The sequence below is a fragment of the Dryas octopetala genome, chromosome 4, assembly GCF_963921425.1.
Source record: "Dryas octopetala chromosome 4, drDryOcto1.1, whole genome shotgun sequence".
Taxonomy (NCBI): domain Eukaryota; kingdom Viridiplantae; phylum Streptophyta; class Magnoliopsida; order Rosales; family Rosaceae; genus Dryas; species Dryas octopetala.
Window position 1 is genome coordinate 2,104,180 of NC_141369.1, and position 19,275 is coordinate 2,123,454.

The 19,275-nt window shown below is 35.7% G+C and overlaps 1 protein-coding gene across 1 annotated transcript; it reads left to right on the forward strand.

Moving 5' to 3' along the window:
• The first annotated feature begins 4,387 nt into the window (after positions 1-4,387).
• LOC147286132 (UTP--glucose-1-phosphate uridylyltransferase) lies at positions 4,388-13,078 on the forward strand. Its single transcript, XM_086238895.1, has 22 exons — positions 4,388-4,519; positions 4,636-4,735; positions 4,832-4,879; positions 4,994-5,088; positions 5,200-5,290; positions 5,990-6,050; positions 6,124-6,201; positions 6,281-6,331; positions 6,438-6,511; positions 7,810-7,882; positions 7,981-8,038; positions 8,168-8,214; positions 8,292-8,357; positions 9,851-9,883; positions 10,854-10,906; positions 10,972-11,047; positions 11,116-11,172; positions 11,294-11,377; positions 11,464-11,562; positions 11,646-11,750; positions 12,627-12,698; positions 12,791-13,078. Exons 2-22 carry the CDS (start codon positions 4,668-4,670, stop codon positions 12,815-12,817), a joined length of 1,416 nt encoding a protein of 471 aa, XP_086095021.1. The 5' UTR covers positions 4,388-4,519; positions 4,636-4,667; the 3' UTR covers positions 12,818-13,078.
• Positions 13,079-19,275: the final 6,197 nt, after the last annotated feature.

The window sequence follows — 19,275 nt, forward strand, 5'->3', positions numbered from 1 at the left end:
AACGTCTCATTTGGGAGGCAGGGCTTTGGGTTTGGACTTCCGTTGGGCATTGTTAATGCATTATTGGGCGTTGGGCTAGGTTTCTGATTAGTGGGTTTGGGCTCATATTTTAAAGGAATTATTTGGGTTTAATATTAATCATCTACTGATCAAAACTAAATGATTATAAAGTCTACTTTTAAATTCTTAATAATAATTAAACTCACATATTTTTCCCTTATTATAAAAAAGTCCACTTAATTAGCTTTCAACTCACTTTTTAAAAAATTTGATGGTTCTCTCTCTTCATCTCCTTGTCCTTCTCCTTGTCCTTCTCCTTCTCAGACCACCTTTTTTTCTTCTTTCTCCGATCGAACCCTCACCATCCGACGAGTCAAGCCTCCAGATCGCTTATCTCTCTTCCTTCTCTGATCGAACCCTCACCTTCGCCTCTCTCTCTTCCATCACCGTCTGTCGGAGATCAAACCCTCACCATCCACCGATCAAGAAGAACATGCCGGTCTCCAAATCTGAATGTGTTGAATCGCTAATCTGGAGGTACTAGTGCCAATTCCATCCATTTTTTTTCTCTCTCTCTCTCTCTCTCTCTCTCTCTCTCTCTCTCATCTTCACTATAAAGCCATTGCTAGAGCCTTGTGGTCCCGATCTGGAAGTAGGCACATGCCTCCATATATGGTTTTTGTTGAATTGTTGATCTGGAGCTGTTGTGCCAATTGTTACTGTTGGACAATGTCAATTATTTGTTAGTGTTAACATTAAGATTTATTACTCCAAAAGCTTATTTTTTGTGTTTTGTATTGGTTTTATGCTTTTTTTGACATGTTTATAAAAGAAAAAGGTAGAAGACAGTGGCAATTATAGAGGGCTGCTATTTGCACACCCTATTTTTTCTTTTTGCACACCCCTTTTGAAAAAAAAAAAACTCAAAAAAAAAAAAAGACCACTTTGGCCCTCCCCTCACCCACACACCCCTTTTGAGAGGGAGGGTGGTGCTGCGGGGAGGAGAGAGAAAGGGAAGTGGTCGGTGAGGGAAGGAGAGAGGGAGGGAGGTGGTCGGGTGAGGGTGAGGGAGGGGGAGGGGCTGTGTTTTTTTTTTTTTTTTGGTATGAGTTGATGAGGTGTGGTGGGTGAAGGGGTGTGTAGGAGAAATTTTAAATTTTTGGAGAGAGATAGGGGGTGTGTGAAATGTATAAAAATAGGGGTATTAGGGTAATTAGAGGGGTGTGTTAAAGAGAAATTTTAAATTTTTGGAGAAGATAGGGGGTGTGTAGGAGAAAAGTGTGTGCAAAAAGAAAAAAAAAAGGTGTGCAAATAGCAGCCCTCCAATTATATTGTTTTAGGTATTGTTTGTCACTATTCAACAGTGACTATAATTGTCATTGTCCAACAATGACAATTATTGTCATTGTTGGATAGTGACAATTCTACTGACCTGAAAAAAAGAAAAAGTTGGGAGCAATTCTCCTGATGAAAAAAAAAAATAAAAAAATTGGGGGCTGGCACTATGTGATTTCATTAAAGTGAACTTTATTGGGATTTAATTTTTGATAGTGGACTTAAAAAAAAATTTATTTTTAAAATGGACTTTTAAACAAAAAACCCATATATAATTGAATTTTAATTTTTTGAAAATATTCTTATTTATGTAACTAAAAATTAGTCTTTAAATTTAAAGAAAATAATTGAAAAAGTAATATAAATGACACGGCCCAACGGAATAGAAAACCTTGACACAACCTGGTCTAGTCCACTTAATGTTGAGTCGGGCTGGGCCCGATGTACACCTCTAGCTGGAGCGCAGATCAACGTGTGTGAGAGAAAAACAGGCCGAGTCAAGTCAATGTGTGGATCTTGAAGCGTTTCGCGGGTCGTGCATTTCCTAAACAATGTTGTTTAGGATTGTGCTCCAACCAAGTCAGCACATACATGCGTTTGCGCAACTCCAGCCATCAAGATCCACCAAGTGTCACACGTCAAGTTCAGTCAGCAGCCACGTTAGTATTTCTCTTACTTTCTTATTTTCTAATATCTTCCATACTTCGAAAAATCATCAAAAGTTCATCCAAGCTCTAAAAAATGTCTCAAAAATTCCTATGGACTCATTTCACTAATTACTATTTCTCTATGACCTCAATATAATATTTTGACTTGCAGAATTTTTCTAAAATTTCTAACCCTTCAAATTTAATTTTGGAAAATCAAAATAATGTTTATTTAACTTTGAAAATTCATAACATTTTCTCCCAAACTCCGTTCAACACATCCTAAGTTTCCTTGGGTTCATATCAACAAGTACTTTTTAATAATTGTCCCACATTGACCATTTGACCTCGAAAGCTCAATAGAATAATTTCTAACAATTCAATAAAAATTCTCAATCATGATAGAATTTAAATTATAGAAAATTCCATAAAGCACTCAAAAGTTCAAATAACTCTAAAATAAATTCATAGAAATTTTCAGGGTGTCACATTTATCTAACATTGACTTTGACTTTGACCTAAGTTGACCGATTGAATATTTTGCATGGTAATATGAAATTAAATAACAATTCAGGCCTAATTTTAATAATTGAATTAGAGACACACCTTCATATGGGTTCACATGTTTCGTAAGACGTTTTGATTTTGGACTTTGCCTACCTGCGTCTTTCCAAAGGTAGATTGATAAATTTAGTGTTGTGCTTTTTAGGTAATGTAAAGATTATTCACAGAGAAGTGTGGTGAGTCACTTTTATGTCCTCTAGGGAATATGACAGCTGCCATGAGCTCAATTCTCCTAAGCTTGGAATTGGAGCGTGACAAAAGTGTTATGAATAGTCCCCAAGTAAACATCTTGGAGTAGCTCCCGAGTAATAAGACTGTAAGTATCCATTTGTCTATAAATAAGCAACCTAATGAAGAAATGAGAGGATGCCTCTACTTATTGGGGGTTGTAGCTCTAGTGGTTGAGTTTAAAAAAATCTCATTAGGTTAATATTTTATGGACAATTGAGACTTGACACTAGAATCAATCAATGGTGGAGTATAGTAGAACCAATTGTCAAGGTGGCAAAATTGAAGTAGAATAAATAAGGAGGGCTGCTATTTGCACACCTTTTTTTTTTTTTTTTCTTTTTGCACACCCTTTTTCTCTTTTTTTCTCCTACACACCCCACACACTTACTTCAAATTCAAAATCTCTCAACACACACCCAACCCATTACTAAAATACTCTCATTTCATTACACACCCTTCTTTCTTTCCCTCTTTTTTTTCTCACGTTCACACCCCCTTCCCCCTGTTTTTTTTTTTTTTTTTTTTTCTTCTTCTTCTCCAACCCTCCCCTAGCCAGCCAGCCCCTCCACCCAACCCACCTAGCCCCTCAACCCCCTCACCCGACCCACCCCTCCCTCCCTCCCCCTCCGGCCTCCCCCCTCCACCCAACCCACCTAGCCCCTCAGCCCCTGCACCGACCCCCCCACAGCACCACCTCCTCTCTCTCTTCCCCAGCCCACCCCAACCCAGCCCCGACCACCCCTCACAGCCCACCCCAGCCCCGACCCACCCACTCAGCCCCTCACCAGACCACCTCCTTCCCTCCCGCACCCCAGCCCTGTAGCAGCACCACCTCCTCTCTCTCTCTCCTCCCGCGCGCAGCTGCGCATCCGTTCGACACTGGCCCGCCGAAAATGTCACACTCGTTCGGCAGGCATCCGCCGAACGATGTGAGTGTTGTTCGGTAGGTACCCACCGAACATCAAGGACCCGTTCGGCAAGTGCTCGCCGAACCAGCTACTCGGAGAGAGAGAGAGAGAGAGAGAGAGAGAGAGAGAGAGAGAGAAAGAGAGAGAGAGAGAGAAGGGCACGCCGGTGGTTAGAAGCCGCTGCGCGCGGTGGCTGGAGGGCTGGGTTGGGGTGAGAAGGGGCGGGGCTGGGTTGGGGTGGGCTGGGGCGGGGCTGGGGTGGTCGGGAGAGATGGTAGAGAAAGGGAGAATGGTGGTGGGCGTGGCTGTGCAAGCTTGAGAAAGATGGAGGGGTGTGTACGGGGGGGGGATGGGAATGGGGTGTGTGGGTGAGGGGAGGGTTAAAGTGGTCTTTTTCTTGAGGCTTTTTTTTTTTTTTCAAAAGGGGTGTGCAAAAAGAAAAAAGAGGATGTGCAAATAACAGCCCTCTAAATAAGCAAGAAATTCGACCAAAAAAATAATAATAAGCAAGAGAGCGTAGAACGGTAGAAGACCCCCCCCCCTTGAGACAGTCAGACCCAGAGACGTACATAGGTGGCAAGGCGAAACTCGTGGTCTCAGGTAGTGACGTGTCACCGTTGGCGTAAAAGAGGCGCCACTCTTTTCTCAGATTTGGACGAACCGAAAGCAAAGCGTCATATTCGTCTGCATATTCGTTGTGCCAAACGCAATTAAAACCTCTCATCAAATCACTACGAACCACACCTCTCTCTCTCTCTCTCTCTCACTAATCTCACTTGCACACTCCCGATATTTCAGATATCGCTGTCACCCTCTCTCTCTCTCTTCTCTGAGGTTCACACTTCACACATGTTATACCTTTCAGCTCTCACTCTCTCTTCTCTATATATACAAATACATTACGTTATCTCAAGCTCACATCTCATTGCTCTCTCTCTCTCTCTCTGTAGAACATTGAAGTTTGCTTTCTGTTAGCTCACCAATGGCTGCCGCTGCTACCGAGGAGATCCAGAAGCTCAAATCCGACGTCGCTGCTCTCAACCAAATCAGGTACTTCCACGAATTGGATCAAATTCTTTGTTTCGATTACTATGGGATCGATCTGGACATCGGAGCTTCATTTCTTCCTTTGATTTTGTTTTTCAGTGAGAATGAGAAGAACGGATTCATCAACCTCGTCTCTCGCTATCTCAGGTGAAGTGAACTGAATCAAATTTTCTTGTTTGTTTGCTTTGTTTGGTTGATGAGAAAATGATGCTCAATTTGAGACTCAAATCTTTGTTTGAATGTGATCTGACAATGTGCCAGTGGACAAGAAGCAAAGCATGTGGATTGGAGTAAGATCCAGACTCCTACTGAGGATGTAGTGGTTCCTTATGATAGCTTGGCACCTACTCCTAACGGTAATCTTTATCTTTTTTTTTTTTTTTTGTTTAATGAGTGATTATTTTGCGTTTGTGAATTGCAAGACGATTATTATTATGTTTATGTTTTTGAATTCTTGGTCGATGCAGGTCCTGCGGAAACCAAGAAGCTTCTGGACAAACTTGTTGTGCTAAAGCTTAATGGAGGTTTGGGAACATCAATGGGTTGCTCTGGTCCCAAGTATGCATTTCAATCTGATTTTGTTTACGTTTCTTTCTTTTTCTTGTGTACGTAGTAGTCGTCATGAAGGTGGCAATTATTCTTTCATTACCAATTTTATACGCAATCCCATTCACTGATTTGGATTTGAGATTACTGATGTGGTAGAATGGTTGCCTTCTTTCTTTTTGGTATCTGTACTAAACTATTAGCACTAAGAATCAATATGGTGTTTTGCTTAACTACGCAAAAGAGACTAGGGATTAGTTTAACTATCTCCGTTTTGTCTCCGTTTGTTGTGCATCATTAGTCTATAAGGTATTTTACTTTATTGTGCTGTCGCGTAAAGATTGAAATATTTCTTCTTGTTTGAAATGCATTGAATAATTCCAACTGCTAGATGCTCTACTGGATAACTTTATATATTCTAATTGCTTTAAATGAAAAGCTACTTTTTAGATATCAGATATAGTTATAAAATATATGTATGTAAAATTATTTATGAATCTTTGGGTTTTCTTTTGGGTTCAATGTCGGTTGCAGTTTTAGAGATCCATCAGACTTGGATTCTATAATGGATACTACTATATATAATCTAATCAAGGTTTAGAATCGGCTTGATCTGCACAAAAGGACCCAGTTATGGAGTGCTATTTTGTTTATTGTCTGTCTCAAATCCATGATTCAATGATTTTGAGTTTCATTTTTCTTGGCATGCAGGTCTGTCATTGAAGTTCGAAATGGGTTGACCTTTCTGGACTTAATTGTCATCCAGATTGAGGTTCTCTCTCTCTCTCTCTCTCTCTCTCTCTCTCTCTGTGTTTATATCAGCTAACCCTGCCAATTATTTTCAGTCTCTCAATAACAAATATGGATGCAATGTTCCCCTGCTCTTAATGAACTCATTCAACACTCATGATGATACATTTAAGGTTTGAGAATTTACTGCTGTATTTTGTAATTTTGTCCTTGTATTTTACTGGTAAACTAACTTGGTTTTGTCTCCATTAGATTATAGAAAAGTACTCCAAGTCAAATGTTCAGATTCATACTTTTAACCAGGTCTGTAGTACTTTTTCTTGCTCACCTGCTTTGTTATTTATTATGTGTCTACTGAATACTTAAAACAATGAACTTATATCTTTTCCAATATTTTTTGGTTATGCAGAGTCAGTATCCTCGCCTGGTTGTTGAAGATAATACGCCACTGCCATCCAAAGGAAAGACTGACAAGGATGGATGGTATAATTTATTTTTCATTATGTGGCTTATGCACAAGGATTTCCCAGCTTACTGCTAACTTTTACAGTTTTGTGCTTCGATCATTGATAATTTGTGCCTGATGCTTTGCAAGTGAATGTGTGTATTTCCCATTTCATGCGTGTGGGTGGGACATGCACGTCCCTCTATGTGTTTATGTAGGTCTGAAAAGATGTTTATGTTTTGTTAGTCCCCTGAAGTTATTATTTGTGCCTTGGGAAACCTCTGTATTGAATCATGAAAGCACCCTTTGTCTGCCTAATTTATCGATCATGTAAAGGATTAAGATTTCTATGATGGCTCTATATATTAATACAATTACAGCATAACAAAATCTTATGACCTATTGAAGAATAAGTATGCTTGTATGAAACATTTTTGGTTTATAAGAGAAGTTTTCTTAGGATACTATAAATTAAAACACAATCAATGATATTAATGATAAGCTACAGGAGCAAGTTGTTTTCTCGGTTCCTAGAGAAAATTTGAAAAAGTACTTCGAAAATGTTCTATTCTGTTTATTTATGATATTCCTTGTGACAAATTCTCCATCAAAGTAATTATTAACGGATAAAGGATTCATGCTACAGAATTTGTGGTAATTCTAAAGAACTTGAATACAAAAGACTCCTCTAATATGATGAAATAATCTTTTCATTTGATGAATACTTGAAGGTGCTTATAATGTTATAGTTTGAATTACTGTTTTAAACCTTGGTTATAAGTGTATGTATAAACAACTCCATCCAGATACACGGTCAAACTAGTTCAGGGCATAGAGGGCTATGTCTCCCATGCCCCCTCAGCCTTATAACCTTTGGAAATCTTAGTGTTATTATGAACAAGAGCCTTTGCTCTAAGCTAATGCCCCCCTTGTTTTTGTGGATGAAGTTCTGTGAGCTCCAGGTTTTTCGACTCCCACATCCAAAGTTTTTTTATTCTTATTTATATTTTGGGGCAACCCAGTCCATGTAAAAACACAAATATTTGGTTACTTTGTAATTAATTTATTTCTTTTTTCTTCTATACAAAATCCAAAGGCTGATAAGTCTTGGCTAAATAAATTGGCTTTACTGTCTTTCGATACCATTTGCAAAACATAGATTAGTTCATAATGTCAATAAATAAAAAGGCACCAATACACTGGACATTCAGAGGCAAACTTGTAGAAACTGATACACCTATGGCCTGTTTTTGTTACTAGGAATCCACATTTCTATTTATTGAAATTTCAAATAATGTCCTGTTCCCTTTCTCATGATTATTGTATGCACATGAAGGTATCCTCCTGGTCATGGTGATGTATTCCCATCTTTACTGAACAGTGGCAAACTTGACCTGTTATTGTCGCAGGTTGGTGTAGTGATGCCTTTCGTGATCATTTTATTCTTTGTTCATGCCTCATGTATAATAATTTTTTCCTGTATTGTTAATCTTTCTCTATTTTGCAGGGTAAGGAGTACGTGTTTATATCTAACTCGGACAACTTGGGTGCTGTTGTTGACTTGAGTATCCTATTGTTGGTTCTCATTGACATGTCTACCTTTTAGCTTATAACTTTGCTGTTTTTGATAGATTGTTGTCTTGTTTAGAAAAGGAGTCCTTTTAAAAGTTATTATCCTTGACTGGATCCAATAGAAATTTTAAATCATTTGATCCAAAAAAAGAATGAATACTGTATGGAGGTATGGAAAGATTATTGGATTTATTACCTTTAGGGGGCTTTCAAAGTTGTTTCTACATATCTTTCTTATTTATGCAGGTCACACCAAAAACATTGGCCGATGTGAAGGGTGGCACTCTGATCTCTTATGAAGGAAGGGTTCAGGTATAAAATTTTCATCCATTGCTAGTGTTTTTTCTATCAATTATCTTGTTTTGATATATTGAAAGCCCTCCTTTTTTGGGTTCAAATATGGGTAGTTTTTCTTAAATGAGGTGGAATAACTAATGTGGTTCAAAAGTTAATGCATTTAAATATGAGATTAATTTTGCTTAAGCTTGTGTTACCCTTGTTGATATGCCCTGTTACGGTTGGGGATGTTAAAATTTGTTAGGTTGACTTTTGAAGGGTTAATAAATATTCTGGAAACTGGATTGATCATTAAACTAGGATGGCAAAGGGTCAAGGTTGATAGCTTCATCGATGACGTAATAAAGATGTTATTAAATTTATTATATTCTAAACGTTGAAAGTTAATTACAAAAATTTATAATGTTAAGTAGTTAGTATATCGTTGTTGAAACATTATTTGTGTTAAACATCTTACTTTTTATGACAATTAATTTTATATTTTAAGTTCTTTTATCAAGCCTAAGTTATTAGTTCTAGACTTTTGTAGGCGCTTCACATTTTTCAAGTGCATGCTTTTATCAAGTTATTTTTACTTGAAGTATTCTTTTATTTAAAGAAGGACAAGTGTATATTTTTAATTATGATTTTTCTTAATTACACTGTTTTCAAATATTAAGAAGTTTAGTTTTCTTAATAACAAAACTAGATACATCATGTACATGCCCATATGTGGGAAAAAAGATGGAGGTTTCTGTAGCAATGCAAGAGAATGTGGAGTACGTGGGATGAAAGTGGAAAGGTTTGGAAGTGGGTTAATTTCGTATGGGTAGAGTTGACACGTCCTAGAATTCACATCAGAAATCGACAACATGAACACAAACAAAATCTTGAATTGTGTATAGAAACAAAACAAAACGAACCACTTCTATTCTTGGAGCTGAGGTATATGAAGAATGGCTTTTTGGTCCCTTTCGTCCAGTGGTAAGGACATCGTCTCCGCAGGAGCATAATCTATTTTCTGGTTAAATACATTACGAGATGTTTTTCCATACTTTCTGCATTCAGTTCTAGCTATTTTTGCGCCTTTTGATCAAAATATTTTTTTTCTCCGTAGTTGGTTGAAATAATGAGAAAAATATAAAAATTGGTCACAATAGAACAACAGATTTGCCACTTGTTTAATAGTCAATTACCTTATATTTAACTTATTGGGATTGGATTCAAACCTGTACCACCACAAAACAATATTATTTTGTAAGACACTCTATTTGAACTGCTGTTTGTCAAGAACTGTGAACTGGTCGATCTAGTTCAAGGTTGAATGGGCCAGTTCCGCAGTTTTGATCAGTTTTTAAGTGAACATTTTTTAAAGGTAAACATGACGGCTGGTTCTCTTGGTTAACCCGGCTTTTCTTAACTATGGCATTAACTCAATGTTAATGCAGCTCCTTTACCTTATGAAGCAGCATCCTTGAGAACTTTGGTTATGCATGACATTTTTTCTTTTATCTGATGTTCTTCTGCAGCTCCTGGAAATTGCTCAAGTCCCTGATCAACATGTAAGTCAAGTCATGTTTATGTTGTTTTACCCCCCTCTAATATTTTGTTTGTAGCAGCTGTGCAGTATGTTGCTAGAATTTCCATTTTCATTGTAGGCTAGGTACGTCCTCAAGTAGTAGGGTGTCCTACATAGACGGGATTATAGGTAACAAGATAGTTGTGCGTGTAAAGAAATTATTATAATGATGAGGCATTAACCAAGTAGAAATAATTTTATCTGGATCAGGTCTAGGCCTATGTTCCAATCAATCAACAGAACTAAGAGTGACTATGTATGTATATGAATCGACATTGATCAGGGACACATCATTATGCAAGGTGTAGCTTGAGTGACTGTGTGTTACTTCACTTTTCAATAGGGAAGTAAGGTTGATACTCAAAATGCAAACTAGATGTCTACATAGATAAACAAATGGATGATAGGATGGATTTTCATCCTTGAACTGTTTCAATAAGTACACTAAGTGGGGATAAGTCCCTTAGGTGAACACTTCTATGTAAATATATATTGCTCTTTTGAAAATAAAACTCACATTTTAACCGCACTTCTAATCACCTCTAAATGAATAAAGAAACTAATTGAATATGGTGCTATATTTTATTTTATTTTAGAATTTGTAATTCTATCAGTTACAGTACATATTTTGTTTTCCATCTTTTCTTTTAAATTCTTCCTTTAGTTTCATAGATAACAGAAGTGCCAATTTATTCCTTTTGCTATTTTCAATTTCTATCTTTACCACGGTGCATTTTTGAGTGGAACACTCTGGTTAACATAGGGTTGTCATCCTTGACAAACTTATAATGATGACCTGATCTTTGGTTCTGCTTTCTTTTGGTGATATCAGTTGCTGTACCAGTATCCTTGCATTGCTCAATACAAGCACATTGCTGTTGACTAGTCGTACTTTCACAACATATACATTTGGCAAGTTTATAGTTGATATGTGAATGCTTTGTCTGAAACAGGTCAATGAATTCAAGTCAATAGAGAAGTTCAAAATTTTCAACACGAATAATTTGTAAGTCATGTTACCCCAACTCTTGTAAACAACCATCAATACAATACTAACAGAATATCAATCAGGTGGGTGAACTTGAAGGCAATTAAAAATCTAGTGGAAGCTGATGCACTTAAGATGGAGATTATTCCAAACCCAAAGGTATACATTTTTCTTTACAAAACCTGGTTGTACGAAGATTCTGGTTTTCTGATACTTTCTGTTTATAGGAAGTGGACGGAGTCAAAGTTCTTCAGCTAGAAACTGCGGCTGGTGCAGCAATCAGGGTACTCACTATATACAATTTATTTTAAGATATTATTGAAACTTAAAGCTTGATCTTTTATTTTTTTATAAGAACTGATCTTTTAATATTTAATATTTTTAACATTTCGTTCTGATCACCAGTTCTTTAATAATGCTATTGGTATCAATGTACCCCGATCTCGATTCCTTCCAGTGAAGTTATCTTCAGATTTGCTTCTTGTCCAGGTAACCTTGTTTTTCTAATACTAGGTGTAGGATCTTTAACAATGGTTTGAGGCTTGTCTAACACATCTATCAATCCTCTTTTGCAGTCTGACCTTTATACCGAAGAAGCTGGCTATGTTCTCCGGAACAAAGCTAGAACCAATCCTGCAAATCCTACTATTGAACTGGGATCTGAATTTAAGAAGGTGAATATTTAATGTAGTGATCTATTGCATGTTTGATGGTTGATGCTTCTTCATGTTGATGGTGATCTTTTCTTTCCTTATAGGTAGCTGATTTCTTGAAACGATTCAAGTCAATACCGAGCATCATTGAGCTAGATAGCCTTAAGGTGACTGGTGATGTGTGGTTTGGTGCTGGTGTTGTTCTCAAGGTATGCATGTTCCCAATTGCTTTAAAGTTGCACATTGTTTAAGGTCATGCCCACCACATCCAGGTAGTTATATTAAACATTAATTTAGTATGTCTGAGATATCTGATGCACCAGATCAGTTTTGCCTCAAGTAAAGTTGTTTTAGCCCCAACCTTCAGCCCCTTATCCCAGATTGGTGTTCAAATTTGTTATAGAACTTATACATTGAATTGAACTTCTATTGACCATTAACAAGTCTTGTTAAATCAAAGTAAAATCATTGGGAACCTCTGTGTACAATTATTAACTGTTGCATTCATGCTTGGTAAGATTGGTAGGCTCTTTTTAGCATTCATGTCTTACAACCAACCAACCAATCATCAGCTTCTTGTCATATTTATGGTTTTAAATTTTTCTTCCATATGAGTTCATGATATTGGAACTTTTGGTTTATTATTATTATTATTATTATTATTATTATTTTTTTTTTTTTAATTTTAACCAAAGATAAGATTTGAACCTAGGACCTACAGTACCCCTTCGTTTTCCACCCCAATGCCACTTGAGCTAGAGCTCATGGACATATTTGAACTTTTGTTAAGTTGTAATAGATTGGATGGGGCAAAAAAAGGATAACGGTAGTTGGTGGAATTTTATTATATACATAAATGTACACATGCATACACGTGTATGGTCATACTTTTCTCTCCTTATTTGTTTTGTTTTTATATTCAATATCACGTTGGTCACTTTGTCCAAGTTATGCCATAATCATCTTATGTCCATTTCCTATGAGACTGCGACACAGCTTATTAGCCATCCATGTGTCTTTTGCTCATATTATTGCTCTGTAAAGCCTAGTAATGTTGTCTGCCATTTTGTTTTTGTTTAATGAAGGGGAAAGTGAATATCACAGCAAAACCTGGGGTGAAGTTGGAAATTCCTGATAAAGCCGTGCTCGAGAACAAGGTAAAACACAAATCAATCTGTAGACTTTTGTATGTTACTGTTATGTTGACTGTTGTCACTGTTTTATGTGTGCTAATTTTACTCCTTTCCAGGATATCAATGGCCCTGAGGATCTCTAGGTTTCTTGCCCTGAAATGTATCCGAGAGCACACTCAAGTTGAAGATGGAGTCGTATGGTTTCACATGCTTGTTTACTTTGTAGGAAAATAAATGTTTTTTACTTTTTTTCGGCTGCGTAATTGGTAAAGTTTGCAGTTTGCCATGGTTAATACTTGTGTTTTGGAATGAAAATATGATGCTAAGGTAAAGGTAGAGCATAAAGTTTTAGTTATGTATGTACTGCTGGTTCTCTCATCAGTGACAATGCTTCTGTTTTGTTTCGAATCCGTGCAATAGAAAAGTAGGAACTAGGAAGTGGTATTCTACGATCAGATAAATTTTCTACGCAAGTTATCTTATACAAACAAGCAGGATAAATTTGTATAATAATTAGAAACACCCTTACAGTTGAGGTGCCAAGTTTTATAAAATTCATCTAACATGAATCATGTTAGTAATAACTAGATAATGTCAATAGTTTTGAACGTGTTCAGTTAAAAAACCAAAAAAATGTAGTGCCCGACTATTTTAGGTTATTCATTACAATTTTGAAAAACAGTTATCCACTAGCTTTTCAAAATTCTAGAATGAAAGTTGTTGGGCCTATTAATTAAAAATTTTAGTTGCCCAATATATTCTTAATTTTATATTACTTATTAATTATAGTATTTAATTTGTACTATTAAAATTATAATATACCTACAAAAATAATATGCATACTTATTTAATTATTTTGTTTTTAGCAATTTTAATGTTAATATAAATTTGTACACCAATAATTATAAACCAGTAAAATGCCTGTTTTTAACCAAATACATAAATCAAAAGCATTTTCAGCATCATGTCTATTTAGTAATTATAAACAGCCACAATAATTTTACATTTAAATTACCAAATACTTTGATATAGTTTTTTACACTTACAACATTTTTGAAAACATAGTTTACCAAACACTCAACTGTTTTACTTTACAGTTGATTTTATTTCAGTTGTTTTACTTTACAATCCTTTTTTTCCACAACAATACCAAAGTAAACCTAGTAATGCTTTCTTATCTAAGAAGGATGTTTTTGTAGCTCACTTGATAAATTAGGGCCCTTTTGTTAATGTTTTACAAAAACGATTTTTTGAAAATTGTTTTATAAATAAAAAACGAGAAATTAAATTTTGTATTTTTAAGATCCAAGAATGTGTCTGGTAATAAAATATGAAAACAGATTGTTAAAAACAAAAACAATAAAAACGCGTTTGGTAGTAAATTTAAATATTAAAACAATAATAGATACCTATTTAAATTAATATTTAATTTGAAAAACCATAACTACAAAATGTTATTATTATCATTATTTTTTTTTTCCAAAAAAAAAATGATAATAACCAAACAATAATAGGAAATTGTGGTCAGCTTAATGTTGGGCAGTCATTGCTTTGACAAAAAAAAAAAAAAAAGGTGTTTCACATGTCAGTCCAATTTTCTCTCATCTCTTAGACTAATACCTTAATGCTTTTGGATTTTTGACTAAGATCCAAAAATATTGTCTAGATGTTTTTAATTTAAAAAATGTCCAATATTATCTAAAAATTAATGCTATTTAAATCTTAATATTATCCTAGTTGTATATTATCTTAATATTATAATATTATATTAACGTAATATTATCATATTATCTAAAATTAATTGTGGGATTTAAATTATATAAATCTAATAAAAATGCATCAGCCCACAAAATAAAAAATAATCAAACAAGGAAAAAAAAAATTCTTTATGGGTACATTTCAATTGTACTAATCGATCAATGGTTTGTCGGCGTTTATGTTATGTTTTAGCTCTGGGATTTTTGGTGTCCACTAAACTCATTCTAGACTCTAGGAGCATGAGGTGAAGAGATGAAGATTTACCCTCAAAACTCGGGGAATGAAGTAGCATGGCCGAGTGATCGGCGATAGGAACCGAGCGTTCGAATCAGGTGCGCATGTTCGTTGGTACATATGCACTTGATTGAATATATATATATATATATATAGGAGTGCTCTAAAACTAACCAGTTAGCAAGTTAATACGAAACTAATTATGTTTTTGAGACCACCACATAACTAATCTCATAATCCGAACCATCAATTATTGAGGTCCTATTTCTAATATCATTATTGTAAAAAATCAACTAAATCGAAAATCATGTAGTCATCTAATTGAGACCAAATAAATAGACGATAAGTATTTTCGATAAAAGCAGAGAAATAGTTGTTATTAAAATCAAATGACTAAATGACTTCTAATTTTGAAGATTTTTTTAAGGAATGATCTTTGAAGTAAGGCCTAAAAAATAAACGGTTTGTATTTTGAGATTACATTGTGCAGTGGGCCCAACAGGATAGTTATTTTTGTATTAACTTACTAATCAGTTAGTTTTAGAACATTTTTGATATATATATATATATATATATACCAACCCAGGAAATGTACCAATATATATAAGCCTAGATATTGGTACAATTGAAATGTACCTATATATATATATTTTTTTTCTTACTTGTTAGATTATTTTCCATTTTGTGGGTTAATGCATTTTTTTGATATTTGTATAATTTAAACGGATATTATCTTTTATTATTTTAAATTATAAAACATAAAAACTAGATAATCTTAAATGTTTTAATTAAAAAATGTAAAAATAAAAATGTCATAAATGATATTATATTTCATAATTTTAAAAATTAATTCATATTAGTTATCTTAATTTTAAGAGATAATATGAGTCAATTTTTAAAAAGTCCATTTTTTTGGATCTTAGTCTAAAAAATTGGATTGAAGTACAAATTTAAATTCGTATGTAGTTTTAGTCTAAATGACCCTTCAAAATTAGACCTACTTCTAATTAAATCTAAACAAAAAAACATTGAGCAGTGCCATTGCTTGCGTCAAATTTTGGCTAAGAACATATTTTATTTTTTAAATAAGAAAGTTATAGTTTGAATTAGTTGGCTATAGTATTGAACTATTGATAATTTACGCTGCCACTTTGTTTTTTTAGAAATTTTCCTTCATCAGATGAAACACCACCGCTTAACCAAGCCAAAATTTCTACGAGAATACCCAAATTGACTGAAACTATCTAAATAGAGCTAGATCTAGAAACAAACATGGAGTATTGTGTATAAGAAATGAAAACCCAAAAGGAAGATCCAAGATTTAAAGTATAATAGCCACTAGATATATGGAAAGTTGGGCCATCAAGCACTTAAAATTTTATTTTATACACTTTTGTTCCATGGTGATTGGCTTCATCAAGCTAGTTGCAGGTCCAAGAAGTGAGAGTTGTATAGAGGAGATGAAGGAGAAGAGCAGAGCGATCGAGGAGATGGGGCAGAGAAAAAAAGAAAGGATACAATCATACAAGACAGAAAAAAAAATGACGAGGGTGACTTAGACAAATCTTTTTTGTCGATAACCTCAGACCAATCAATCGAATATTGATTAGGGAAAATGTTAGCAAAAGGACTATAACTATACCACTATTTTTAGTTGAGGATCCCGTTTTCACTTTGGTTCAATTAAGGACTATTATTTTTCAAGTGTTTCAATCAAGGATATTCCGTCAATTCCGTCAAAAATTCTGTTAAAATTGATCACGTGACTCGCACGTGACTAGTTTACAGGGGTATTTATGTATTTTTTGTGCATTTAAAAAATAATTATAAAATATTTTTTTTTTTTTAAAAAGCTGGGAATTGAAACCCAGCCACACCAAACTCACCCCCGCCACCACCGACCCACCTTCACTCCCCAGCCACCACCGTCGACTCCCCCTCCATCACCGGTGACTCCCCCTCCATCGACGACTCCCCTTCCACTGGCCATCCTTCTTCCCCATCAGCCCAGCCCCGCCCATTTCCTTTCTCTCAAACTCACTTTCTCTCTCTGCCTCACTTTCTCTCTCATCTCTCTCTGCATTTCCTCTATTTCTCTCTCATCGATCTCTCTCTGCCTCTCCTCTCTTTCTCGCACCCAACCTTTGCACCATGCTAACCCGGCCCTCTCTTTTCCCCCACCCAGCCTCGCCCCTCCCACCACCACCTAGCCCGACCCTCTCTCTCTCTCTCTCTCTCTCTCTCTCTCTCTCTCTCTCTCTCTCTCCTTTCCCAACCCATCCTCGTCACGCCCCTTACCCCGCCCTGACCCCGCCCTATCCCTATGACGCCTCTATCTTTTACTTTCTCTCTCTTTCTCTCTTTCTCTCTCTCTCTCTCTCTCTCTCTCTCTCTATCTCTCTCGCTTTCTCTCTCTTCGATTTGGACGGAACAAGCTAGGTGGTGGGGCAGGGGCAGGGCTGGGAGGGGGAAGGGGGAGGGTCGGGCTAGGTGGTGAGGGGGAGGGGCGGGGCTAGGTAGGGGAAGGGGGAGGGCCGGGTCGGCATGTTTCAGGGAGTGGCGGTTAATGGTTTTTTTTAATTTTAAATTCATTAATTTTATTTTTTAATATTTTTTAGGAGAAATTACTTTTTCGTCCTTATGAATTGGTCACGTGCGAGTCACATGATCAATTTTAACAGAATTTTTGACGTAGTTGACGAAATATCCTTAATTGAAACACTTGAAAAATAATAGTCCTTAATTGAACCAAAGTGAAAACGGGATCCTCAACTGAAAATAGGGGTATAGTTATAGTCCTTTTGCTAACATTTTCCCTATTGATTAATACGTAATGGATCAAACACACTTGAAAATGAAAACAGCTCTTCTGCTCAAAAATGAAATGTTCCAAATGTTTTCTAAGTCGTTTAATAAGTAAAGCAACCAAGGAGTAAAATTTCGTTTTCGGAGAGTATCGAAATTTTAATACTATACTATATTAATTTCGTTTATATTTTGAAATATTTCGCCGAAATTTCAAAAATTTCCCAAAATTCTCGAAATTTCGGCAAATTTTCGAGTTGGGGAAGCAGAGCCAGAAGGAGAGGGGAGGAAGAGGCCAATCGTCGCTGGAGGAGAGCGGCGGATCAAACAGAGTGATGAGTGGGGAGGGAGGAGAGAGAAGAGAGAGAAGAGATGGGGGAGGGAGATCGGGGAAGGAAAGGAAAAGAAGGAAGAAGAGATCTGGGAGGGAGAGGGAGGAGAGAGAATAGATCTAGGACTGCACAGTGAAACTGGGAGAGAGATGAGAGGCGGCTGGAATATTGGGAAGAAAGAACCGAAGAACTGAAGAAGGCAGGAAAGAAAGGAGAAGGAAGTGATGGGAGAATCAAGGAAAGAAAGTCAAAGGGAAAAGAAAAGAAAGAATAAAAAAAGAAAAAAAAAAAGAGAAAAAATTGTACTGTGTCACTGTGTGTGTAGTACGGTGAAGTTGAAGACTTGAAGTTGATTAGCTTAAGGTTTTTAACTTTTTAAAAATCAAAATTTAAAAACCCAAAATTGAAATTACCCAAAAGCCCCTCACAATCAAATACTCGTAACTTTTAAACCGTAACTCCGATTCACGAACGGTTCGTGTGTATGCGTTCGTGAGCTCGAGACATTTCCAACGGCACAAAAATTAAGATTAAAAACCCATTATTGAAAATAGTCAACTTTGGAGTCAAACTAAATTATAAAAAATTTAATTAAAACAAACATTTTTTAAAACAATCACTATCCAATTTTTTTAGCTTAAATCTTTGTAAAAATAAATTATGAAAAAAAAATTTATCCTCTCACCATGGGATTTTATTCCTTTAATGTTTGGTTTTTCAATTTGGAGAATTTGTGAAATTGAAATTTTAGGTAAACTACTGTCGCCGCTGCTGTTACCGGGTCGGTTCTCTTTTAACCCAATTCGACTCAATTTGACTATTGAAGACCATTTCCAAGTCCCTTTGAGTAAGCTTGCTACTTTTCGTTGCCACATTAGTGATTTATTCATGTAATTTCATTATGTAATTATTAATTAGTGAAACATTTTTTTAATAGTATTTGCCTACAGCGGGCATTATATTCATCACATATCACATGAAACCTACCATATAATTTGGTTTATTCAATATTTTTTTTTATCAATGTAGTAGATAATATGTTAAATAAATATATGGTAAAGTTTCATTCAAAATTTCCGTATTTGGATAGCAATTTCCATTGTTTCCGTCTAATTTTTGTCGAAATTTAAAAATCTTCAAAATTTCCGTCGAAATTTCCATCAAAATTTCCTCGAAACTCGAAATTTTATTCCTTGAAAGCAACCAAACTCATTTTTCATTTGTTTTTGGTTTCGTAAAATGAAAAACAGTATTGTAAAACATTACCAAACATACTCTTATCTTAACTGTTCACTCTCACTTTGTTAGGAACCAACATTATATTTGTACCCCATTTTTACACCTCTGGCTCACAGATGGTCTATGCCAAACTATGATTCAGCAAACTATGATCTTGGCGTTCTTCGTCAAGCTAGCTATGATCTTGGCAATCTTCGTCTACCTATGATCTTGACCAAATCATGGCTTAGGCC